The 27,107-nt window shown below is 41.2% G+C and overlaps 2 protein-coding genes across 2 annotated transcripts in view; one reads left to right on the top strand and one right to left on the bottom strand.

Annotated features, from left to right (window-relative positions):
• FBXL2 (F-box and leucine rich repeat protein 2) overlaps nt 1-18,025 on the bottom strand; it is a 114,512-nt gene extending 96,487 nt beyond the window's left edge. Inside the window, 1 exon segment of the mRNA XM_082411866.1 lies at nt 17,917-18,025. The gene's annotated coding sequence lies outside the window, so the exon portion shown is untranslated.
• A 116-nt stretch (nt 18,026-18,141) lies between these two features.
• SUSD5 (sushi domain containing 5) overlaps nt 18,142-27,107 on the top strand; it is a 43,488-nt gene continuing 34,522 nt past the window's right edge. The window contains exon 1 of the mRNA XM_082411864.1: nt 18,142-18,674. Within this exon, the coding sequence (XP_082267990.1) occupies nt 18,584-18,674 (91 nt within the window). The 5' untranslated portion in view covers nt 18,142-18,583. The remainder of the gene's footprint in view (nt 18,675-27,107) is intronic.

The following is a 27,107-nucleotide window of genomic DNA, read 5'->3' as shown; positions in this document are numbered from 1 at the left end:
CTATAAGATTCCGATGAAAGAAATAAAAGATAACACAAACAGATAGAGAGATATACCATGTTCTTGGATTGGAAGAATCAATATTGTGAAAATGACTATACTACCCAAAGCAATCTACAGATTCAATACAATCCCTATCAAATTACCAATGGCATTTTTCACAGAATTAGAACAAAAAACTTCACAATTTGTATGGAAACACAAAAGACCCTGAACAGCCAAAGCAATCTTGAGAAAAAAAATGCAGAACTAGAGGAATCAGGCTCCCTGACTTCAGACTATATTACAAAGCTACAGTAATCAAAACAGTATGTTACTGGCACAAAAACAGAAATATAGATCAATGGAACAGGATAGAAAGCCCAGCGATAAACCCACGCACCTATGGTCACCCAATCTATGACAAAGGAGGCAATAATATACAATGGAGAAAAGACAGTCTCTTCAATAAGTGGTTCTGGGAAAACTGGACAGCTACATGTAAAAGAATGAAATTAGAACACTCCATAATACATACATAAAAATAAACTCAAAATGGATTAAAGACCTAAATGTAAGGCCAGATACTATAAAACTCTTACAGGAAAACATAGGCTGAACACTCTCGGACATAAATCTCAGCAAGATCTTTTTCGATCCATTTCCTAGAGTAATGAAAATTAAAACAAAAATAAACAAATGGGACCTAATTAAACTTAAAAGCTTTTACACAGCACAGGAAACCATAAACAAAACAAAAAGACAACTCTTAGAATGGGAGAAAATATTTGCAAACGGAGCAACCAATAAGGGATTAATCTCCAAAATATACATCAACTCATTCAGCTCAATATCAAAACAAACAAACAAACAAACAAACAACCCAATCAAAAAATGGGTGGAGAATCTAAATACACATTTCTCCAAAGACATACATATGGTTAAAAAGCACATGAAAAGAAGCTCAACATCACTAACTATTAGAGAAATGCAAATCAAAACTATGATGAGGTATCACCTCACACTGGTCAGAATGGCCATCATCAAAAAATCTACATACAAACAATAAATGCTTGAGAGGGTGTGGAGAAAAGGAAACCCCCCTACACTTTTGGTGGGAATGTAAACTGGTACAGACACTATGGAGAACTGTATGGAGGTTCCTTAAATCACCTCTTAATTTATGTTTTTTTAAATATGAATTTTCATATGTGAAGTTTGTTAACTATAACTAAACTAATACTTTTCGGAATACAGAAAGTGTGTCTATGTTTATTTTTTTGTTTGTTGAAAGTATACTGTATATATATATATATATATATATATATATATACATTCTGAGTGGGGTCTGGGGCAGCCCCCTGTAATTAAACAAATTAATATTTCTATAGTGAAATATATGAATGAATAGTCACAGTAAGTGTGATAAATGAGGAGTAAAATTACCCTGTCTGTTTGGGTCAAGTTTTGCTGCCAACTTAGTTTTCATGCTAAACATTTAAAAAACAAAAGAAAAGAAAAATAACATTTGGTTTTCAGAGCTTTTGGTATTTCAGAAATCTAGAAATGGAATTATGAATCCGTACTTGGATATAGGGGCTACTACCCTTCTATCATGATGAAATTTAAAAAATAAGCTACTCAAGTTTTCTGTGCCTTATTTGCTTCTATAGACCAAGTTAAAGTATGGCAAACATCTCTGGAATTAGATATTTTTAAAAAAAAAAGAAAGAAAAGCTGCTCAACATCATATATCATACAGAAATTGCAAATTAAAATAACAATGAAATAGGGACTTCCCTGGTGGCGCAGTGAAGAGTCCACCTGCCAATTCAGGGGACACGGCTGTGATCCCTGGTCCGGGAAGATCCCACATGCCACGGAGCAGCTAAGCCCGTGTGCCACAACTACTGAGCCTGCACTCTAGAGCCCACAAGCCACAGCTACTGAGCCCGTGTGCCACAACTACTGAAGCCCGTGTGCCTAGAGCCTGTGCTCTGCAACAAGAGAAGCCGTCGCAATGAGAAGCCCGTGCATCACAAGGAAGAGTAGCCCCCACTCGCGGCAACTAGAGAAAGCCCATATGCAGCAATGAAGACCTAACACAGCCAAAAATAAATATAATTAATTAATTGATTAATTAAAATAACAATGAAATAACATTACATACCTATTAGAATGGCTAAAATCCGAAACACTGACAGTACCGAACACTGGTGAAGTCGTAAAGCAAGAGGAACTGTTATTTTTTTGCTGGTGGTAATGCAAAATAGTAAAGCCACTTTGGAAGACTGATTAGTAGTTTTTTCTAAAACTAAACACACTCTTACCATATGACCCAGCATTTTGTGCTCCTTGGTATTTACTCAAATTTACTCAAATGAGTCAAGAACTTATGTCCACAGAAAAACCTGCATACAAAGTTTATAGCAGCTTTATTCATAATTGCCAAAATTTGGAAGCAAACAAGATGTACTTCAGTAGGTCAACAGATAAGCTGTGGTACATCCATTCAATGGAATATTGTTAGCATAAAAATAAATGAGTTAAAAACCATGAAAAGACATGGAGAAGCCTTAAATGTCTATTTTAAGTAAAAGAAGCCAATCTGAAAAAGTTACATGCTATATTACTCCAGGTATATGACATTTTGCAAAAGGTAGAGACAGTAAAAAGATCAGTGGTTGCCAGGGACTCAAGAGGTGAAGGGAGAGAGAGGGGGGAGCACAGTGAATTATTAAAACAGTAACTATTCTGTATGATACTGTAATGGTGGATACATGACATATATTTGTCAAACCCATAGAACTATACAACACAAAGAGTGAACCCTAATGTAAGCTATGGACTTTAGTTAATAATAATACACTGGTTAATCAAGTGTAACAAATGAAGTGAATATTGAAATAAAGTGAGTCACAAGAATTTTTTGGTTTCCCAATGCATATAAAAGTTATTTTTATGCTATACTGTAGTCTAAGTGTGCAATAGCAGTATGTCTAAAGAAACAATGTACATACCTTAGTTTAAAAGTACTTTATTATTAACAAATGCTAACCATAATTTGAGCCTTCAGTGAGTCATAATCTTTTTGTTGGAGGGTTTGAGATATTTCGAGAATTACCAAAATGTAACACAGAAACATGAAGTGAGCAACTAGCTCCATGCAGGGCTGCCACAAAACTTCAATTGGTAAAAAATGCAGTATTTGTGAACATCTTCACAATAAAGCGAAGTGAAAATGAGGTATGTCTGTGTGTGTGCTAACCCATGTACTCTGTGTTACCTCTCTGTATATGTATAAAAAGAAATGGTGAGTTTATATCGATGCTTTGGATTTCAGTCTAGCACCACAGACATTCCTCCTTGGCATACTATAAATTCTTTCTCCAGCAGTGAGAAACTTGGTTATCATTATCTACAAGACATGTATTTATTTTTTCAACTCTAGTATACATGTAAAATAGTTTCAGGATTACGAATACACATGCCTGTAAGAAACAAATTTACCAACTAGAGTATATTTTTTCCTACAGTTTTTTTTGTCTTTGAGTATTTCAGTATTCATTCAAAACACTGTTTTCCAAAGTTACGTAGGTAAGCAACTTTTTTTACCCACCCGATTCAGTGTGGTTATGTCGAATATAATACATATGTTATATAGAATTAGATTCATTTGTCATACTCTGAATTCCATGTTGGTGGTTGACTTAAAAAATTGCCCACAGTAAAATTTTCTCCTCTTGATTTATAGTTCTATGGCTTTTGGCAAATACATAAAATTGTATATCTACCACAGAACCATATAAAACAGTTCCATCATCCCCCAAATTCCCTCATTATACCCTTTTATAGTCAACGTCTTCTCCCACATCCACCCCTTAGCAACTACTGATCTATTTTCCATCCCTATAGTCTTGCCTTTTTAAGAATGTCATATAAATGGAATCATACAGTATATATAGCCTTTTGGATTTTTCACTTAGCAGAGTACATTTAAGATTCATCCATGTCATTATGTGAATCAATAATCCATTCCTTTTACTGCTGAGTAGTATTCCATTGTATGGACATACCCCAGTTTTGTTTATCCATTCACCTGTTGGAGGACATCTGGGTTGTTTCCAGTCTTTGACAATTCCAAATAAAGCTGCTAAAAGCATTCACATACAGATTGTTGTGTGAACATTAGTTTTCAACTCACCTGGATAGATAATCAGGACTGGGATTTCTGAGTTACAGGGAAAAGTATTCAGTATCTCATCATTAAGCATGATGTTAGCTGTAGAGTTTTCACAGCTTTATTTAGTTAACGAACTTTCCTTCTATTCCTAATTTGCTGGGAGGTTTTTGGGGTTTTTGTTTTGTCTTGTTTTACTAACTGTGTATTGAATTTTGTCCAGTGCTTTCTCAGAGTTCTCTGATACTTGCTTTTTCTATTCTGTCCACAATATTTCTTTTTTTAGTTCTTATTTATTTATTTGGCTGCGTTGGGTCTTAGTTGCAGCACACAGGATCTTTGCTGCAGCGCGAGGGCTTCTCTCTAGTTGTGGCATGGGGGTTTTCTCTCTCTCGTTGTGGCGCACGGGCTCCAGGGCGCGTGGGCTCTGTAGTTGTGGCATGTGGGTTCCAGAGCACATGGGCTCTGTAGTTTTTGCCACACCCGGGCTCTGGCGTTGAGGCACATGGGCTTAGTTGCCCCGCAGCATGTGGGATCTTAGTTGCCTGACCAGGGATCGAACCTGCATCCCCTGCATTGGAAGGCAGATTCTTTACCACTGGACCACTGGGGAAGTCCCTGTCCACAGTATTTTATTGCAATAAAACACAGGTAGACTGTAGGAGGCATACTCCATCTTGGTCAGCATCAGAAGTCCTCAAAGTCTTTTGACTTCCCTGGCAACACTCAGTGCAGGCAAAATAAAAATAATAATAATAAGACAGAAAAGAAAGTAGTCCTCAAAGTCTAATTTTAGCTGATAGTTCCTCCTCACCGCTGTCTTCTTCATCAGTTTGGGTGCAGTACAACAAAGTACTATAGACTGGCTTATAAACAACAAAAATTTATTTCTCACAATTTATTTCTACTTATTCTAGTTGTGGAGGCTAGAAATCTGAGATCAGGGTGCCAGCACAGTCATGTTCTAGTGAGAGCTGTCTTCCAGGTTGCAGACTGCTGTCTTCTCACTGTATCCTCACATGGTGGGTAGAGGGTGAGAAAGCCCTCTGAGGTCCCTTTTATAAGGGCACTAATCCCACTAACACCATCACATTAGGAGTTAGGGTTAGGGTATAGCTTTCTTTATGTTTATCCTGCATGGCTTTGTTTGTCCTCTAGGATCTGTGGCTTGATATCTTTTTTTTTTTAATTTCTTGGCCATGCCACACAGCATGTGGGATCTTAGTTCCCTGACCAGGGTTTGAACCCGTGCCCCCTGCAGTGGAAGCACAGAGTCTTAACCACTGGACTGCCAGGGAACTCCCCTTGATAGCTTATCAACTGAGAAAAACTCTCAGCCATAATCTCTCTCTTATTTTTTTTTTATGTGGTTGTGCCAGGTCTTAGTTGCAGCCGGCGGGCTCCTTAGTTGCAGCTCACAGGCTCCTTAGCTGCAGCATATGTGCTCCTTAGTTGTGGCAGGCTCCTTAGTCGTGGCATGCATGTGGGATCTAGTTCCCTGACCAGGGATCGAACCTGGGCCCCCTGTATTGGGAGCTCGGAGTCTTAACCACTGCACCACCAGGCAAGTCCCCCATAATCTCTTAAAATATTTTTCTGCCCCATTCTTCCTCTCCTTTCCTTCTCTCACTTAAGGTATCATATGATTGATCTTCACACAGAATTCTCTATATCTATTATTTTCTTTTTTATCTTGTATTTTCTTCCTTTTGTCTCTTTATGCTTCATTCTAGATATTTTCTTCCAACATATCTTCCAGTTCACTAAATCTTTGTTCAGCAATGTTTACTCTTCTGTTAAAAATATTATCTTTTTTTCAATTATAATTTTTAGTTGGAGACTTTACATTTTTATATTTTTATAGTTTCTAGTACGCTGCCATATTTCTCAGACTTGTCTTTTATCTCCCTGAATATAATGAATAGGTTTTTTAAAGTCTGAATCTGATAGCTCCAATATCTGGTTTCTCTGGGGGTCTCTTATCATCTGTTGTTTCTGCTGGTTTTCATTGTTTTTTTTTCCTTTTTGTTTCTCATGTGCCTGTTTTAATTGTAGATCAGATATCTACTTGCAAAATTGTTTGTAGAGTAACTTGTTCCCCAGAATGAAGTATTCTTCCTCCAGAGAACATATATTTATTTCTGGTAGGCACATGCACGCCCAAGTGACATGAGTTCACTTTAAACCAAATTCATGACTGAGATTATTCAAAGCTGAGTTGCAATTTCTGCAAGAACCAGCCTTTTTTTTGTATAACCTTATCACTAATGTGAAGCATTGAGGTCCCAACACAAAGCAAAGAAACACCCCTTCATGGTTGCAGTGTGTCATTTTCCAGTTTCCTTAGCCTGACAAGGCTATGAAAACAACAATTCAGTTTCTCATCCTCTCAGAAGCCCCTCTAAAATGAGTAAATAATCCCCCAGGGGGGAAAAGGTCTTAATCTCTCGGATATCTCTGAGCACCTGCCCTTCCATAGACCAGAGTCTAACAATTATTCACTATCTTATTGGGTGCTTAATGCCTTTAAGTACATGTTATCAAATTTTGCACAGGTTTTTAAATGTCCCTTATCCTCAAGAAGAAACTAATCTATTTCACCATGACCAGAAGAGAAAATTCCTTTAAACCTTTTCTACTCACTAGATGTAGAGATTTAGATTTAGATTTAGATTTAGATTTAGATAGTATAGACATAAATAGAGAGAACTACGTAGATATGCTGTAGATATATAGATACAATATAGTATTGTCTCGAGTGTATTTTAATTGTTTACAAGAATAGTATAATGTATACTCAGTAACTTTGTTTTCTCAACAGTACGTTGAGACTTCTATATTAATAGTACATATAGATCTGCCTCATTCTTTTCTGAATAGTATCCACTGAACTCATAACAGTGGATATCTCTGGTAGGGCGAGGGTTTGTCTTTCACAGAGTTGGCCGTCAAAGGATACTTTGGCTTTTATATAATGTTTTGATTTTTCATAAGTGAATGAACTTATTTTGACTCGTGTAATTTTAAATTTCAAGAATTATTAGAGTTATACTGATGAAAAGGACATTTTGGAGTAAGAACAGAAGACCTCTGGATAAGCGAGTATCATTTTGCCAGAGAACTTTTTTGGCATTTAGGGATTATTTTTAACATACTGTGTTGATAGTAGCTTTTCCTCTGCAGTATTTCAAAAGATCCTACTACTCCTCCATTTTTTTCCCTAATAATTTGGTCAATATCACCACCTAATCAATCCATACAATGCCCTCTATTCACATAACAGAACCTTTTCCCCTGAATACTGAGTCATTCTTTCCATCTTTTTCCCTTTTTTGCTTCTGCAGGCACACATTGTGCATTTTTGTTGAATCTGGAGAAGCTGAAGATTTTTTCATCGGAAGGAAGATAAAGTTCCTTAAAAACCAAGTCCAAATAGCTACGGAGCAATCCTTTTATTTGTTCATTTACTCTTACACAGACTATTTGGCAGGGCCCTCTTAAAAGTCAGTAGACAGGAAAATATGCTGACAAAAAACAGTGGGATTCTAATTATTCTCCCAAGGCTATTCCTACTTTTTAAAAATAAATTAAAGCAAGCTTGACCACCTTTTTTATGGATGACATAAAAAGTAAACACGCACTAAGACAGCAGATGGCATGCCTAGCAACACAAGATGCAGATAATGCAAGCCTTCCCAGAGCAGGGATGCCCTTCTGGCATTAATTCACTTGTCTGGTGGGTCCCTCAGCGGCTATATGCCTATATCGTATCTTCCATGTGCTCTGGCTGCCCTCTCTTGATCACAACCCAGCATCATCCCTAGATTTCAGCTGTCAACCTCCTCCAACTTGAATTTTCCTTGAGACTGCTTCTCAACTTCTTGTTTCCCCATCACTTGTTTGTTGAATGAAAGAGAGCTAAGCAATTTGCCCACGTTCACAGTACTACCAAGTGGCAGAACCCACTTGTTTTTCTGTTCACCACCCTGCTACCCACTGTAGGGAATGGAGGAGAAAGACAAAATATAACTCTCCCCTTTTCCCCACTACCTATCTGGGTCCAAGTCAATTCTAGTTAAGTGCCTGGAAAATTGTCCTGTGTACATTCCTACTGTTATTTGTAGATGACTTAACCTAACTGCTGTTGATTTGCTAACTGTGCAGTGAGTGGTTTTAGCTTCCAGTACATAATATTAAAAAGAGAAAATATTTGCACACAGCTTGATACATATCTTCAGACAGTAAACTGAGGCTCCAAATGAATAAAAATATATATATTTAAAGCATATGAGTTGGCATGTTGAACAAAGGTGATACATGGATTGTGATCAAAGCACAAGTTTGTTTTTACCTTCCACTGTTCCTTTGAACATTATTTCATGGGGATAATTATCCCTGTCCCCAAACTCCTAGTGGGTCCATGGATTTTCTTCCCACTTCAAGGTAATGGTCCCACTACCACTTAAATTTGCAAACACAGTTTTGTTTCAGAAATTGGCACTAGACACTTAGCAATCAAAATGCACAAATTTGCTTGGCATTAAGTCTTCTCCCCTCCACCTGTTTGAGCTCCCGTGTCCCTTGTGGATGCATTTCTATTTTGGGACCCTTTATAGCTCTTTTCACAGCCCTTGGGCAGCTTACATAAACCTCTTTCCTCTTCCTGCTGGAGTCTCTTGCCCTTTCCAGAGAGCCTTGTGTGGCAGGACCAAGACAACCCCATCCAAGCCTCTTTCCAGCAGGGCCCGCATTTGGTCCCATGCTCTGGCAAATTTGGAGTGTGAGGTAGAGACTCCAGTTTGGCCAACAGAAGGCATTCTAAACACAGAAAACAGCCATGCATGAGGAAAGGGGCCACTGGAGCCAAAGAGAATGATGGAAGTCTCCTTAGAAGCCATCTCTTCATTGCTGGGCTTTACAGAATGAGAAATGGAGGGCAAAGGAATGATTAGTCCAATAGGCTGATGACAGACTAAGAGAAGAAGCCAAGCATCTCGGGCCCTTCTATCACACTACTCCTCAAAGTAAAATTTTAAATGTCTGTGTCTTTGCTATACTTCAGTAAAAAGCAAAATCAACATATGGGCTAAGATGAGGGATATTTAACATGTCACATCATTGCGTTGGGTTTTTCTGCCTTCTCACCATGTCCCATGTACATGATGACCACTCTTCTGGAAATGAAGTTTTGGGTACATTGCCTGACAAGTACAGGTATACCAATGGGCACAACAGGACTGTCTACTATTAATACATGGGCTACCTGAGCAAGATCTAGGATGAATAGTCCCCGGAATAGCAGTCATCTTGTTTAAGGGCTGAGAGTTCCACAGGGAATTCAGCAGAGATGGTCAGTTTGCCCTGCTTTCCCAAAGCAAAGGACGGAGTTCAGTGGTTACTCTGTGAGGTCTAAAGAAGTGAGGATCTTAAGGTTAGACATGATAGAAGACTGCAGTATACTTATCCCAAAAGCTGCGAGGTGTGGCCAAAAAAAACAAAAACAAAAAGAAAACAAAGTAATTCCAATCTCAAAAACCCGGTATGTTAGGTAGCACTTTCATCTGTATTTTATAGGTAAAGAAACCGAGGCCCAGAGATGTAAAGTGATGTATTCATAGGGTTATTAGTTGCAAAAGTAAGACTTAAACTCAGACTCCTTTCCAGAGTTGTCCCTCTCTGTGGCATTTGCATCTCAACAAGGACCAAAGGCTTCAGTGAATGATGCAGAATTCAAATCAGGGATTGCAGAAGATATCTGGGAGACTGGAGCCCTGGGGCCCTCCCAGGGTCCCTGAAAAGCCAGCACAGAAGGAAGCTGTGCATAACACCCACCTGGAAATCAGTCTTGTCCTGAGGGGTAGCACTGCAGCGCCACTCCTTGGCTGCCCTGAACTGCCTCCCTACCAAATCCAAAGCCTGTCTTCCTTCAGAACCAGGTCTTCTGAACTGCTTTCTGAGGTCTCATTCCTACTCTTCAATAGATTAGGTGCAAACACTCTGAGTAAACAAAATAAAATTTCCCTACCATTGGCAGCCCACTGCTAACTGCTACACGCTGGATGGTTTTCTTTTAGTTAATAATTCAATTGCCGAAAAGAGGGGGGTACTTGGTAGAGACTTGGCTCCAGCTGCAAATCAAGTTCAGAACCCAGAGGAACTTGAAAGAACTCCCGGAGCCCACAGTGGCTTTTCAGTGTAGGCTGTGTTTACTCAGGACCCAGCCCACAACCTCCTCAGCCCTGAAGGCAGCCTGCGTGTAAATGCTACATTATGCAGTGATTTTTCGGTTATGTGGCTTCGGACTGGAGGCAGATGATTTGTGAGACTGCTTTGGATCCATCAAGTGTGAAATCTACATTGGCTGGCATATATTGCTTTTGAGGCGCATTTATTCATCCTTCTGCTCATCTAAGCTTAATTAAATGCCCCCTATATGCTAGGCACTGTACTAGCTACCAAAGATAGAACATAAATGGACATGGTTGCCCTAAAAAGATGTTAAGAAGAGATCCATGCAATCCCTTGGCAAGTTCCTTATTCTACTGAGACCATCTCCATGGCCCTTGACATGCTCTCTACTTGGGGTCCTTGGATGAGTTAATAACCCCACAGGTCTGGTGTATGATGAACTCATCAAACAGAGGTTGGGAACCTACCATGAACCAGGCACTTCTCAAGGCACCAGAGATAAAAACACAGAAAATACATGGTCTTTGTCCTCAAGGACATTCAGACAAGTGGGAAAGACAGATCTGTAGAACAATCGTTCCATTAAAGAGCCATGATTACCAAGGCAACTCCTCAGGGTACGTGGGGAGTACAAAGGAGAGAATCGTCAGTGGAGAGACTGGACTAGTCACAAAAAAGACTTCTCAGAGGGAGATGATGCTAGTATTGAGTCAAGAAAGATGAGTAAGCATTCAGGTAGGTGGGCTGAGGGAAACAGAGTGCCCACAATACCATGGAAAGTATGCACTCATTCATTTATCAGACATTCACTGAGGACTTATTATGTGCCAGGCACTGGGATAGGGGCTGTGGTAGACGCTGGGATACAGAGATGGTGAGACACTGCCCCTGCCCTCTGGAAACTTATTCTTCAGAGAAAGGAAAGAACCCATAAATTTAATCACAACACAGTGACCTACACTGTATAGTCACAAGGTGTTCGAGAGGTTACTTATAGTTTCTTTCTCATACCCGGACATATAATGTAGCAAAAGCACTCAAACTACCTACTAAGTGCTCACTTTTCTCCCTGACCTGCTGACTGGTGGCTTCATGGATCTTACAGGCCACTGAAAAACTGCCTAGTAAACTGAGTGGCTGGCAGGGCTTTGAATACTTTTCCCACCAAGACCAGAGACCATAAGGAGTGAGCTGTCCCTAGCTCCTTGTGTCTGAGCACACTTGATTTATGTCACTGATCATTCTGCATACTGTCCTTGAAAGGGAGAAGTTGGTTACGTGGCATCAGAAAACGATCAGGGAAAATGAGATGGGTCACTGCTTATCATTCATGTTTAATCATGTTTTCAAGTGAGAATTGCACATGCATCTCACCCACTACTAGATGAAAACATGCAGAAGCTAGGAATGCAAAATTGAGGACCACCATTCTGGCTTATGTTAATTCTAGTGTTAAAAACACTTCTTTAGAAAATGAAAAATCTGGGTCAGGTATGAAATTGGATGGGACCCTGGGACAACAGGTGTAAACAGGAGGTGTAAACCAGGATTTTTGGTCATTCAATGTTTCTTTCCTGTTTGCCAGAGCAAAAGCTGGAAAATATTATGGAATTATTGGAAAATATTAGTAGCTTATCTTCAAATTAATCAGGTGGTGATGCCAGTTGCAACTGCTCTTCCAGGTATATTGTCATTACTAGAATACATAAATACAGGCTTTGGCACCTGTTATGTTATTAACCCAGTAAATGGTTCATTTTTAATTCCTTCAGCCAGCAAGAATAGTAGCACATTTTCACTGTTTTATGTCAGGACTTTATCTAGAGAGAAACTGATAGCCACGTACTACCACCAAGGATAAGAAGATACAACGGTTGTACAGCAAAGGAAACCATAAACAAAACAAAAAGACAACCTACCGCCTAGGAGAAAATATTTGCGAATGATGCAACAAAGACTTAATTTCCAAAATGAACAAACAGCTCATCAACTCAACAACAAAAAACCCAATCGAAAAATGGGCAGAAGATTTAAATAGACATTTCTCCAAAGAAGATATACAGATGGCCAACAGGCATATGAAAAGATGCTCAACACTGCTAATTATTAGAGAAATGAGGTACCACCTCGCACCAGTCAGAATGGCCATCATTAAAAAAGTCTACAAATGACAAATGTTAGAGAGGGTGTGGAGAAAAGGGAACCCTCCTACACTGTTGGTGGGAACGTAAGTTGGTACAGCCACTATGGAAAACAGTATGGAGGTTCCTTATAAAACTAAAAATAGAGTTGTCATATGATCCAGCAATCCCACTCCTGGGCATACACCTGGAGAAAACTATAATTCAAAAAAGATACATGCATCCCTATGTTCATAGCAGCACTATACACAATAGCCAAGACATGGAAACAACCTAAATGTCCATCGACAGATGAATGGATAAAGAAGATATGGTACGGACTTCCCTGGTGGTCCAGTGGTTAAGACTCTGTGCTTCCACTGCAGGGGGCGAGAGCATGATCCCTGATGGGGGAAGTTTCGCATGCTGCGCGGTGCGGCCCAAAAAAAAAAGAACATGTGGTATATATATACAATGGAATACTATTCAGCCATAAAAAAGAATGAAATAATGCCATTTGCAGCAACATGGATGGCCTAGACATTATCATACTAAGTGAAGTAAGTCAGAAAGAGAAAGACAAATATCATATGATATCACTTACAGGTGAAATCTAAAATATGACACTAATGAACTTATCTATGAAACAGACTCACAGACATAGAGAAAAGACTTGTGGCTGCTGGGGTGGGGGAGGGATGGAGTGGAGGCTGGGATTAGCAGATGGAAACTATTATATATAGAATGGATAGACAACAAGGTCCTATTGTATAGCACCAGGAACTATATTCAACATCCTGAGATAAACCATAATGGAAAAGAATATGAAAAAGAATGTATATATATGTATAACTGAATCCCTTTGCTATACACCAGAAACTAACACAACATTGTAAATCAACTATACTTCAATAAAATAAATTTTGCAAAAAGAAGATACAATGGTTTAGAGACCATTTACTATGTGGAAACTCATAAGGCTTACAGTTTTGAAAGCAGTCCATAGCAATAGCGAACTCTGCAGTATCCAGGCTGCAGAGCAAACTGTGTTGCCACTTTGGCCTCATGCCATAAAAGACACAATACTTTAAATGTAGGTAGGGATGCCTTATGAAGCATGGGCAAACCACACAGTAGAATGGTGATATAGACCCCTAGAGTTTTAGAGTATAATCATCTATTCTCCATTTGATAAGCAGTTCCTACCTCTCAATTGGGCCCTGGTAGAGACTGACTGCTTGACCATGTGAGTATGAGACCTTACCTGAATAGGGCATTTTGAACTAGACAGTGGAATTCCACTGTCAAATGGAAATGGTGTATACAAGAGTAGGCCTGGAAGGAACAAGTAAATTACATGAGCAGGTGGCTCAGATTCCAGGGCACTTGCTTCTACAGCTTTGCTACCTGTACCTCAACCCACATCTATGGACTCATGAGGAGTTCTACTTAACACGGGAGGGAAAAACTTGGGCCTGCTCTGTACTTGAGTGTCCATGGCATGGCACTAACCATCTCCACTCTGGTATAGAACTAAAAAACTGTCGTGACATAAAAGGAGAAACACTGTATGATTCCACTTATATGAGGTACCTAGAATAGTCAAATTCATAGAGACAGAAGGTTAACAGCAGTTACCAGGAGCTGGAGGGAGGAACGGAGGAATGGGAGTTAGTGTTTAATGGGTACAAAGTTTCCATTGGGGATGATGAAAAAGTTCTGGAGATGGACAGGAGTGAAGGTTGCAAAACAATGTGAATGTACTTAATGCCACAGAACCGTACACTTACACATGGTTAAAGTGGTAAGTTTTATGTTATGTATATTTTACCACAATGAAAAAACCAGGAGCAAAAGAAAATCTTCCCAACGTGTGGAACTTTCATTTACATGAAAGGAGAGATGGCCTTATTCATGGATCTCTACTAATTTATGGATAATGCCTAAAATAGCTGGTCAGAGACAGCTAGTTCAACACTGAAAAACTGATAATAAGATGTCAGTATGGGGGTACTTCCCTGGCGGTCCAGTGGTTAAGACTCCGCGCTTCCACTGCAGGGGGTGCAGGTTCGATCCCTGGTCAGGGAACTAAGATCCCACATGCCTCCTCGCAGCCAAAAAAAAAAAAGTCAGTCTGGACATCTTGGAATAAGCAGCCTGGCAATGTGTATGTAGCCTATGCCACCCCCCTAAGAGGAATTCAATGAAGAAGTTACCCCTAATAATCAGGTGGCACCTTGGAGGACTGGACCCATTCTCTGGCTGTCAGGTACCTCTGTCTCCAGCCGCATCTGCGCTTGTGTAATGGAACCATGTACGTAGGGGTCATGGTGGCAGAGATGGAGGCCATGCAGGAATGCAATAACACAAACTTCTCTTCTTCCTCAGAGGTGATCTGGTTACCACCACTGCTGAGCATCCAATGTGCCAATAGCAGAGGCCACCATGAGTCCCCACAAGACATCATTCCCTAGCTGGCCCCTCCTATTATGTGGGGGGAAAGTTGTTTATATGGGATCCCTTTTTTTTCACAGGGGTCACAATTATTTGTCCTCATTAGAATAGATCCTTATTCTAGATATGATTTTGCCTTCTTTGCCTGCCTTGCTTCTACCAGCATGATATCGTGGACTCATAGAATGCCTCACCTAGTGCCATGGAATCGCACATTACATCACCTATAACCAAGAAACTGATTTTGCAGCAAAGGCAGTATGGCAATGGCATCATGCCCATGAGTTTTACTCTATGCCCCATCACCCAGAAGCAGATGGCTTGATAGAAAGGTGAGGTCACAGGGTACTAGCTGAGCCAATACCCTGAGAGGTTAGGGCACTCGCCCAGGATACAGTATATGCCTTAAGCCAGCAGCCAATATATGGTGTCATTTCTCTTATAGACAGAATACACCATCTAAGAACCAACGAGTGGGGGCTTCCCTAGTGGCACAGTGGTTGAGAATCTGCCTGCTAATGCAGGGAACACGGGTTCGAGCCCTGGTCTGGGAAGATCCCACATGCCGCGGAGCAACTAGGCCCGTGAGCCACAATTACTGAGCCTGCGCATCTGGAGCCTGTGCTCTGCAACAAGAGAGGCCGCGATAGTGAGAGGCCCGCGCACCGCGATGAAGAGTGGCCCCCGCTTGCCACAACTAGAGAAAGCCCTCACACAGAAACGAAGACCCAACATAGCCAAAAATAAATAAATAAATAAGTAAATTAAAGTTAAAAAAAAAAAAAAAAGAACCAACGAGTGGAAGTGGGAATGACCTTCCTTCTATTACATATAATAACCCATCTACCAAAGTTTTGCATGCCATCCCTACAACCTTTAGATTGGTGAATTGGAAGGCTTGGGTGGGCAAGGGAGACATACTTCCACCAGTAAACACACAGGCATCTGCCAGTAAACTGGACGCTAATATTGCTCTCCAACAGAAGAGAAGGTCACTCTACTGGCTGGTGATTGATCCTGATTACCAAGGGGAAAGTGGGTTGCTTCTACAAAATGCGGGTATGGATGACTATGTCTAGATCCCAGGAATCTGTCCAATAGCAACAGTCAACGAGAAACCATGGCAAACTAAGAAAGATAGGTCCTCAGAAGGAATGAAGGTTTGGATCCCTCCTACCTGTTAAGAAAAAGTCATGTCGGCCAAGATGCTCTGAGGGTGGAAGCGAAATATTGCAATGATTATCAAATAATACCTCTTGGCCAGTTACGGGAGCGAGGACTGTGGTATCTACATTTTATGATAAGGGTTTACTTTTCGCCGTTTCTCTTTATGTGAAACAGCACTTATGTGAAAATAACCAGTGATGGTGGTTAATGTTACTGTTTAGCTCCAAGTGAGACTTTGAATTGACATATTCCCAGATCATACAGAAACTGATAGAACTCTGTGCTTCCCCTGTTTTGTTCCAAATTATGTTCATCCCAATGAAAGAAGAGAATAAATGGACTGTGCTGGTTGTTTTCCAACTGCCTCTCCAGATCCACTCTCTACCCTCCCCTGCCTGACTCTGCGCCCTGGGAGAATGACCTCTGAGGACTGTGGCACCTGTGCTCCTTTGCCGTCCAGCTGTCAAATGGTTCAGCCACCAGGAGGCATCAGGAGGAATCTAAAGGGTAGAAGGAGAGAGAGGTTGGGGTATTTCTTCCTCACTCCCTCCCTACCAGACCACTGGCAGCAATTGTGTTCCTCTACCTGTGGTTAACCTCTCCTTTCAGGCAGCCCCTTTCATGACCATGCTCCTGCTGGATTTTGATAATACGTCCAACTCCCCTCATACCTTCAGGCCTCACGGTGGTAACCCTTCCTGCTGTTGACAGTCCCAAGGGCTTTACCATCCCTTATTGGTTCTCTCAACCCTGCCTATATTTCTGTCTGTGGTCCTTTCATTAAACTCTTTTCTGTTAAACTTATTTATTCTTCAGGGCAAGAACTGAACTCATTACTCTTGAAATATTTGTTATTAAGGTATAAATAGCATTCAACAAAATGCACAGATTTTAAGTGTACAGTTTAGTGAGGTTTGAGAAATGTATACACTTGGGTGACTGCCATCCTCATCAAGATACAGAATGTTCCCATTACATCAGAAGTGTGTTCCCACCTCCTCAAAGGCAACCATGGTATTGTTTTCACCACAGATTAGTTCTGCCCCTTTGTGAACTTCATATAAAAATGGAATCATACAGGGACTTCCCTGGCGCTTCCACTGCAGGGGGAGCGGGTTCTATCCCTGGTCAGGGTGTGGCCAAAAAAAAAAGAGAAAAAGGAAATCATACAGTATGAACTCTTTTACTAAAGCTTCTTTCACTCATCATATTTTTGAGATTCATCCACGTTATTGAGTGCATCAGTATTTCCTTCCTCTTATTGATGAAGAGTATTCTACTGCATAAACATGACATTGTTTGTTTTTCTGTTCGTCGGTTGATGACATTTGGGTTGCTTCCAGTTTTTAATTATTGTGAATAAAGCTGCTATGAAATTTGGGTATAAATCTTTTTGTGCACATATGTTTTCATTTCTTTTGGATATACACCCAGGAGTGGAATTCTGTGTCTTCGAGGAGGTGTATTTTAACTTTATATGAAACAGCCAAACAGTTCTCTAAAGCAGTTGTACCAAATAAACCTTTAGAGCATGCTATCTCCCCAAATTAGGACAGGGCAGGACAGGTCTGAATAAAGACAAACTTTAAAATTTCATTAGGATTCGGTAGTAATATCCAATTGACTATTCTAAAAGCGATAGTAGGCACAGCTCCTGAAGGAATCAATGCGCAGTTCCTGCAGGTGCCTTCTGCCCCCTCCCCTTCATTCTCAGCAATAATCAGGCTTTCAAAGGTCCCCTCCAGCCCAGACATGTGAATTCTCACTCCTCAGGTTACCAGCTAGCTGTTGCAAGATGAATAGTTAAGTAAATTAATTTACACTCACATGTGAATGATTGTCAGGCCTCTTAGGGAAGGGGAGTCTCGCTATTCCGTGCGTTTCACTCCTCAGAGTGAGGTTGGCAAGTTAGAGCTTTCTTTTTCGTAAAAATGTTCTTCCTCTACAGAAGGACGCCAGCTGCAAAGTCAAGAGGCAGAGTACAGAGTTAGGCATCAGTTTTTTCACGGTCCTCCCGGGGCGGGGGTGTGTGGGGTGGGTTGGCCTCTCAGACTGCGTCACCCTTTCGCAGAGGGTCCCCAGGCAGGCGGGGGTTCCCTGCAGCGGGCTCTCCGCTCTCCCCGCCTCCACGCGCCCTTCCCCACTGCCCCGGAGGCGCCCAGGGAGCTCGCCGTTCGTTCGGCGCAGCCTCTTTTGGCACCGAGGCCTCCAGGTGCCCAGCACGAAGGCGGAGCCCGGCTACAGCCGCCTCCCCGGCGCCGAGTACTGGACCCCCCTGGGAGTTCGGGGCCCCAGCGCTGCGGATCTGGCATCCGAAGCCTCCCTGGCTCCCCGCACTCCTCCCTGTCTGCGCGCCGGGCGCGAAGCCTGCGACGCGCGAACAGAGCACAGCACGCGGAGCCGAGCGGCGTGCGCGGCGCAGTGGCGCGGACACCCCCGATTGCCGCGCAGCCAGAGCCCGCGCTCCAGCTACCCGCCCACGGACGCCCGGACCATGGCTGCCAAGGGACCCGGCTCCCGCACCCGGCTCTGGGCGGCGGCGCTGCTCCTGCTCGGCCTGCCGGGGCTCTCCGTGCGGGCGGAGGGTGAGTGTCCGGGGAGTGCCCGCGAGGCGGCGGGCCGGGGTGGCGCGTGGGTTCTCGGTGGGGAAAGTGAAGCTCGCCGGGGTTGTCCCTTCAGACGAGCCCGGAACACGACCAGCCTGGGAGGAAACAAGGAGCGCAGCTGTCTTGCGACCCCGCCTCCCTCTTGCAGCTCACCGAGTCCCCGCGCGCCCAAACGCCCCCACCGGGCCCCTGAACCACTCCTTAATGCACAAGAGAAAGCCTGTGCTTTGGTCCTGCAGGCCCGCCTCTAGCTTTCCAAGATCTCCTTGAAAGGTCTTTCAAATGAAATCACGTCTAGGGTGCCCTGGAACCTCCTCTGCAGAGACATAATTTCCCACGTCTATTAAATGTGCTCCAAATGGCAAGGCCAGTGATTAGAAGACTCCCTTGGCGTTTTGGCTTGGTCCGGGAAGATCTGAAAGATGAGTGGAAATCAGCTCGGCAAAAGAGAGAGGAGAGGGTCTTGGGGAGAGGAAATAGCACGTGCAAAGGTCCTGTGAGTCGCAGGGGAAATGGGATAAATGATAGAGTGGCTGGAGCGGAAAGTTCAAGGTGAGGCTCTCCTTCCACAAGAAGCTAGAGAGGGCTTCCCTGGTGGCGCAGTGGTTAAGAATCCGCCTGCCAATGCAGGGGACACGGGTTTGAGCCCCAGTCCAGGAAGATCCCGCATGTCGCGGAGCAACGAAGCCCGTATACCACAGCTATTGAGCCTGCGTTCTAGAGTCCGCAGGCCACAACTACTGAGCCTGCGTGCCACAACTACTGAAGCCCGTGTGCCTAGAGCCCAGTGCTCTGTGACAAAGAGAAGCCACTGCAATGAGAAGCCTGCGCACCACAACGAAGAGTAGCCCGGTAGCCCCCGCTCACAGCAACTAGAGAAAGCTCACGCACAGCAACGAAGACCCAACACAGCCAAATATAAATAAATGAAATAAATACATTTAAAATATAATAAAAATAAAAAACATTTTAGAAAAGCTAGAGGAAATAGGTAAGGACCAGATTTTTGTGGGTTCTGAGAACTGACCCATCTTTTTGTTTTTTCAACCTGAATTCAGCTTTCAATACTTCCCTAAACTTAGCAGGATCACAGCCTTAGATCAGTTCAGTTTCAAAAAGCTAATTCAGTTGTGTTTTGATTTTGGAACAAAACCCTGTTGACTCGGTGCAGAAGGATCTAAAAGAAAAGAAGCTAGCATGTTCTCATATCCATGAGGGGTTACTAGTATATCCAAGCTTGGGACAAATTAGATTGATGAAGGAGAAAAACCCTCAGCTGATTTAGGATGCTTTGTATATTTTAAAATGTCATCGCTATTTAGCAAACAATATTGGGTGCAGAGAGAACATCTGACAAAAAGAAGCATGGTGGTTAGGGAAAGGAGAAAGCAAGGGAAAAAACTCCAGATAGTATCTTAGAATTTTGGGTTCTCTTTGTCCTAAGTGCCAGCTTGTAGAACTCTTTGCTCCTAATTAAGGATGACTGTCTTATTTCTCCATATGCTCAGAGAGAGTGTTAGAGGGGGAAACACTGTTAACTTTAAAGGCTCCTAGTCATCACTGTTAATTTTTGAGATAACATTCATGTAAAATTTACCATTTTAAAATGCACGATCCAAGTGTTTTTAGTACAGTCATCAAACATCACCACTCTCTCATTTCTGAAAATTTTCATCACCCAAAAAGAAATCCCATACCTATTAGCAGCCAATCCACTGTTAATTCTTTTTTTTTTTAATTTTTATTCATTTATTTATTTTTTTGTTGCATTGGGTCTTCGTTGCTGCGCGAGGGCTTTCTCTAGTTGAGGCTAGCGGGGGCTACTTCATCGTTGAAGTGCACAGGCTTCTCATTGCAGTGGCTTCTCTTTATCGCGGAGCACTGGGCTCTAGGCGTGCGGGCTTCAGTAGTTGTGGCACTCAGGCTCAGTAGCTGTGGCTCGTTGTGGCTCGCAGGCTCTAGAGCGCGGGCTCAGTAGTTGTGGCTCAAGGGCTTAGTTACTCCGTGGTATGTGGGATCTTCCCGGACCACGGCTCGAACCCGTGTCCCCTACATTGGCAGGCAGATTCTTAACCACTGCACCACCAGGGAAGTCCCTGTTAATTCTTTACTGTAGTACTTTTTGGCCTGACATTGAGTCATGAAAATTAAGCTGATTTTAAAGAATGCAAGTAGAATAAATTGGAGCTAGTATTAACCTTTGAACAATGTATACTGTTGCACCAATTTTAATTCCTTTTACAGAAATCTCTCTGCAACCCATGAGGCTTTAGAGTTTCACCCCATTATAACTGCTGAAGTGGAATGCCAGGTGGATATGGATCAATATTTTGTGCCTATCTGGCTTGACGTGGGTCATAGAAAATTTAAGACAGAAATATCATTGGATAAGGAGAAAGTAACAACAGCACCAGGCATATTTTCTTGTTAACACTTGCCAGAAATGCCTCCGTTTCTCCCTTCTTCTTTCCTTCTCCCTTCTTCCGCAATGGAGAACTATAGGTAAATTTGCTTTCAAGAAACTCCATTTGCTGAGCTCCAACTTTTATAATAGAGCCATTGAAGAATTAGAACCTATTTATGAAAGGATTCTTTTCTTTACTAAATATATGCTTAACTACCACCACTTTTCACATTTAGGTATTTATGTTCTACAGTGATGGAAGGAGGAAGAAATGTGCAGCTAAACTGATGTGTTAAGACATTTGAAGAGAGAGAATTTGGAGTTATTAAAAATTCCATAGACTTATTCAAAAATAAGTCAAACTCAAATGAAAAACATTTACTTTTACATTGGACTAATTAGATGTGTATCTTATACACAAAAGAGACCTGCTACTGTAATTTTAAAACACTTTTGAAACAAAAATCTTCACATTAACTGAATGCAAATTAACTGTGTCTGGGTAAAGACTGCAGGAAAAGATTCATTAATTCAACAGATAATTTGAGTGTCTACCATATGCTAGGTACTGTCCTTGCTGTTGAGGATAGAACGGTGAGGAGAAACAGGTCCTTGCTATCAGGGAGCTTAAAATCCAATGGGGGAGAGAGTCATTAAGCAAATAGTTATATGAATGAAATATGAACTTGCGATTTTGATAAGTGATAAGATTAAAGGACGGAGGTATTATGAGGGCATATATTAGGAGATTTTTGACTTGGCATAGAAGGATCTGAAAGATAAGTAAGAATTAACTAAGCAAAGGGGGGAAGAAAGAGGATCTGGATAGAGAATAACATGTACAGAGAAACTGTGAGTGGCAGAGAAAGTGGGACATGTGTTAAGAAACAGAGTGGCTGGAGCCTAGAGTCCAAGGTAGAAGTAGTCTGAGATGATGCCGGGTAAATTGATATGGGGCCAAGTTTTGTTTTAATCCAAAAAAGAGAGACTGATCAGGTTTGCATTTTGAGAAGCTCACCCTGAGAGTAGGAAGAATGGATGGCACCAGGGCAAGACTGGATGTGGAGAGACCATGTAGGGTGCTATTTCCCTTGTCCAGGTGAGAGAGGGTGGGGGTGGAGAGGAGGATGGGGTGAATGGAAAGGGTCTGGACTGAAGAGAAAAATGTGAGTCATCCATGTCAAGATGGCCTTTGAAACCATGTGTGTAAATGGAATCCTAGGGAAAAGTTTTACAATGAGAAGAGATGACCTACTTAATTTCTCCACAGCTTTTTGTCACTTAAGTAAAAATGTTTTACTGCAACCTTGCTGATCTGTTCTAGTAGTTTTTTTAGTGGATTTCTTAGGATTTTCTATATGCAAGATCACATCGTTTGCAAATATAGTTTTACTTCTTTCCAATCTGGATGCCTTTTGTTTCATCTTCTTGCCTAATTGCCTTGGAGAGAACTGCCAGTACAATGTTGAATAGAAGTGGCAAGAGCAGACATCCCTGACCTGAGGGGAAGGTATTCAGTCTTTCACCACCAAGTGTGATGTTAGCTATGGGATTTTTGTAGATGCTCTTTATCAGGTTGAAGATATTCCCCTCCCTTCTTAGTTTGTTGAATGTTTTTTTATCATGAAAGGGTACTGAATTTTGTCAAGTGCCTTTCTGCATCTATTGAGATGATCATGTAGTTTTTGTTCTTTATTCTATAGATAAGTTGTATTATATTAATTGATTTGGGGATATAAACCAACCTTGTATTCCTGGGATAGATCCCACTTGGTCATGGTATATAATATTTTTTTTATGCTGCTGGATTTAGTTTGCTAGTATTTTTGTTGAGGACTTTTGTGTCTATATTCATAAGAGATAATGGCCTGTAGTTTTCTTTTCTTGCGGTGTCTTTTGTCTGGTTTTGGCATTAGGGCAATGGTGGCCTCATAGAAAAAGCTGGGAGGTGTTATTCCCTCCTGTTCTATTTTTCAGATGAGTTTATAGAGAATTGATATCAAGTTCTTTTTATCTATTTGGTAGAATTCATCAGTGAAGCCATCTGAACGTGTACTTTTCTTTGTGGGTAATTTTAAATTACTAATTCAATCTCTTTACTTGTTAAAGATCTATTCAGATTTTCTATTTCTTCTTGAGTCAATTTCAGTAGTTTGTGTCTTTTTAGGAATTTTTCCATTTCATATGAGTTACCTAATTTTTGGCATACAGTTGTTTTGGTTTTTTGGGGGTTTTTTTTGGCCATGCCGTGCGGCATGTGGAATCCTAGTTCCCCAACCAGGGATGGAACCTGAGTCCCCTGCACGGGAAGCACAGAGTCCCAACCACTGGACCGCCAGGGAAGTCTGGCATACAGTTGCTTATAGTAGTCCTTTATCATCTTTGTATTTCCATAAGGTTGGAGTAATAACTGCCCTCTCATTCCTGTTTGAGTAATTCATGTCTTCTTTCTTTTTTTTTCTTGGTCATTTTAGCTAAACGTTTGTCAATTTTGTTGACCTTTCCAAAAACCAACTCTTGGTTTAACTGATTTTCTTTATTGTTTTTCCTTTTCTATTTCATTAATTTTTGCTTTAATTCTTATTATTTCCTTCTTCTGCTTGCTTTGGGTTTAGTTTGCTCTTCTTTTCCAGTGTTTTCCAACAGGTTAGGATTTTTTTTTAACATTTTACTGGACTGTAATTGCTTTACAATGGTGTGTTAGTTTCTGCTTTATAACAAAGTGAATCAGTTATGCATATACACATAACCCCATATCTCTTCCCTCTTGCATCTCCCTCCCTCCCACCCTTCTAGCTGGTCACAAAGCACCGAGCTGATCTCCCTGTGCTATGCGACTGCTTCCCACTAGCTATCTATTTTACATTTGGTAGTGTGTATATGTCCATGCCACTCTCTCACTTCATCCCAGCTTACCCTTCCCTCTCCCTGTGTCCTCAAGTCCATTCTCTAGTAGGTCTGCGTCTTTATTCCCATCTTGCCCCTAGGTTCTTCATGACCTTTTTTTTTTTTTTTTAAGATTCCATATATATGTGTTAGCATATGGTATTTGTTTTTCTCTTTCTGACTTAGTTCACTCTGTATGACAGACTCTAGGTCCATCCACCTCACTACAAATAACTCAATTTTGTTTCTTTTTATGGCTAAGTAAGATTCCATTGTATATATGTGCCACATCTTCTTTATCCATTCATCTGTCGATGGACACTTAGGTTGCTTCCATGTCCTGGCTATTGTAAAGAGAGCTACAGTGAACATTGTGGTACATGACTCTTTTTGAATTATGGTTTTCTCAGGGTATATGCCCAGTAGTGGGATTGCTGGGTTGTATGGTAGTTCTATTTTTAGTTTTTTAAGGAACCTCCATACTGTTCTCCATAGTGGCTGTATCAATTTACATTCCCACCAACAGTGTATGAGGGTTCCCTTTTCTCCACACCCTCTCCAGCATTTATTGTTTGTAGATTTTTTTTAAATAAATTTTTATTTATTTATTTATTTATTTATTTGGCTGTGTTGGGTCTTTGTTTCTGTGCGAGAACTTTCTCTAGTTGTGGCGAGCAGGGGCCACTGTTCATCGCTGTGCGCAGGCCTCTCACTGTCGCGGCCTCTCTTGTTGCGGAGCACTGGCTCCAGACGCGCAGGCTCAGTAGTTGTGGCTCACGGGCCCAGTTGCTCCATGGCATGTGGGATCTTCCCAGACCAGGGCACGAACCCGTGTCCCCTGCATTGGCAGGCAGACTCTGAACAACTGCGCCACCAGGGAAGCCCTGTTTGTAGATTTTTTGATGATGGCCATTCTGACGGGTGTGATAGGATTTTTATTTGAGATAATTTTTCTTATTTTAATGTGGGCATTTATAAATTCCCCTCTATGCGGTGCATTAACTGCATCCCATAAGGTTTAGCATGTTTTGCCTTCATTCATCTCAAAATATTTTCTAATTTTGTGATTTCTCCTTGTCTCATCAGTTATTTAGAAGTGCTTTGTTTCATTTCTATTTATTTATGAATTTCCCAATTTATTTATGTTATTAATTTCTAATTCTACCCCATAGTAATTAGAGAAAATACTTTGTACAATTATAATCCTTTTAAATTTATTATGGCTTATTTTATTGCCTAGCATATGGTCTACCCCGAAGAATGTTCCATGCACACTTGAGAAGAATGTGTATTCTGCTGCTGTTGGGTGCCATTTTATATAATCAATGTTCACTTTTATTTAACTGTGTATTGATTTTTTTCCCCCTTTCCATTCCATCTTGCCTCTCAAATAATTTTCTTTCTGTCTGAAATACTTTTACTATTTCCTACAAGGAGGATCTGCTGGTGGCAAACCACCTTGATTTTGGTTTATCTGAAAAAATACATTTGTTTCATCTTCGTTCTTTGAAATATATTTTCAGCGAGTATAGAATTCTAAATTTGCAGCTATTTTTTGCTAGTAATTGTATTCTTGCTTCCATTGCTATTGTTTTAGAAGACAGCAGTCAAACTGCTGCTACTTTGAAAGTATTCTGTCCCTTCTCTCTAACTGCTTTGACAATATTTTCTTTGTCTTTACCATTCTGCAGCATCACTGGTGTATATATATACTTACAGATATTTTCCATATTGGGATTTGTTGTTGGACTTATTCAATCTATGTATTGGAATATTCATCAGTTCTATAAAATTTACAGGCATTTTGTCTTCAGATATCACTTCCACCTCATTTTTTTCTCTCCTCTCTGGGAATTCTGATTAAAGTATATGTTAATCCTTATTCTTGGGACTTCCCTGGTGGCACAGTGGTTAAGAATCCACCTGCCAATGCAGGGGACACGGGTTCGAGCCCTGTCTGGGAAGATCCCATATGCTGCAGAGCAACTAAGCCCATGCGCCACACTACTGAGCCTGTGCTCTAGAGCCCATGAGCCTCAACTGCTGAGCCCACGTGCCACAACTACTGAAACCCGTGCGCCTAGAGCCCGTGCTCCACAACAAGAGAAGCTACTGCAATGAGAAGCCCATGCACTGCAACAAAGAGTAGCCCCCACTCACCACAACTAGAGAAAGCCCACACGCAGCAACAAAGACCCAACGTGGCCAATAATTAATTAATTAATTTTTAAAAGATCCTTATTCTTTCCTTCATGTCTCTTTATTATCTTAATATTTTCCATCTTGTTTCTTTACTACATTTTGGATGATGTCTTCTCATTTCTTTTTTTTTAATATTTATTTATTTATTTGGTTGCACTGGGTCTTAGTTGCGGGAAGTGGGGTCCTTAGTTGCAGCTCGCCAGCTTCTTAGTTGCAGCAGGTGGGCTCCTTAGTTGCAGCACGCGGGCTCCTTAGTTGCAGCTCACAAGTTGCGGCTTGCCAGCTCCTTAGTTGCAGCACGCAGGCTCCTTAGTTGTGGCATGTGAACTCTTAGTTGCGGCATGCACGTGGGATCTAGTTCCCTGACCAGTGATCGAACCCGGGCCCCCTGCATAGAGAGCATGGAGCCTTAACCACTGCACCACCAGGGACGTCCCCTTCTGCTTTCTTTTTCAAGGTTAAGTTCTTTGTTTAAATGTGTCTGATACGCAGCCAAAAACATTTATTGCATTTTAAATTTATCATTGTATTTTTAATTTCTAGAAGTCCTATTTTGTGCTTTTTCAGATCAACTCAGCACTTTTTATCATTTCCTATTCTTTGCAGATATTTTCAAACTTGTCTTTTATTTCTTTAAATACAGTAATCATCACTGTTCTATAATCTGTGCCTGTTAATACCAGTATTGGACTTATTTTTAGGTCAGTTTCTGCTACATGTGGTATCTGTTGCTTCTCACTCATGGTGCCTTGTTTCCTTGTACACTTCACTGTTTTCTACTTCCGTGGGCATGGTCTTTGAATAAGTATTTGTATGGGATTTCCTGAAGCATAAAATGAAGGGGTTTTTTTTTTCTCCAGAGAGGAGTTAGTTACAATTTTTCCTATCAGGCATCTGGATAAATGTCAGTCTCAGGCCAC

This window comes from Balaenoptera physalus (genome assembly GCF_965194825.1).
Source record: "Balaenoptera physalus genome assembly, chromosome: 11".
NCBI lineage: Eukaryota > Metazoa > Chordata > Mammalia > Artiodactyla > Balaenopteridae > Balaenoptera > Balaenoptera physalus.
Note: the sequence above shows the minus strand (reverse complement) of the source record. Positions and strands in the feature narration are given on the sequence as shown.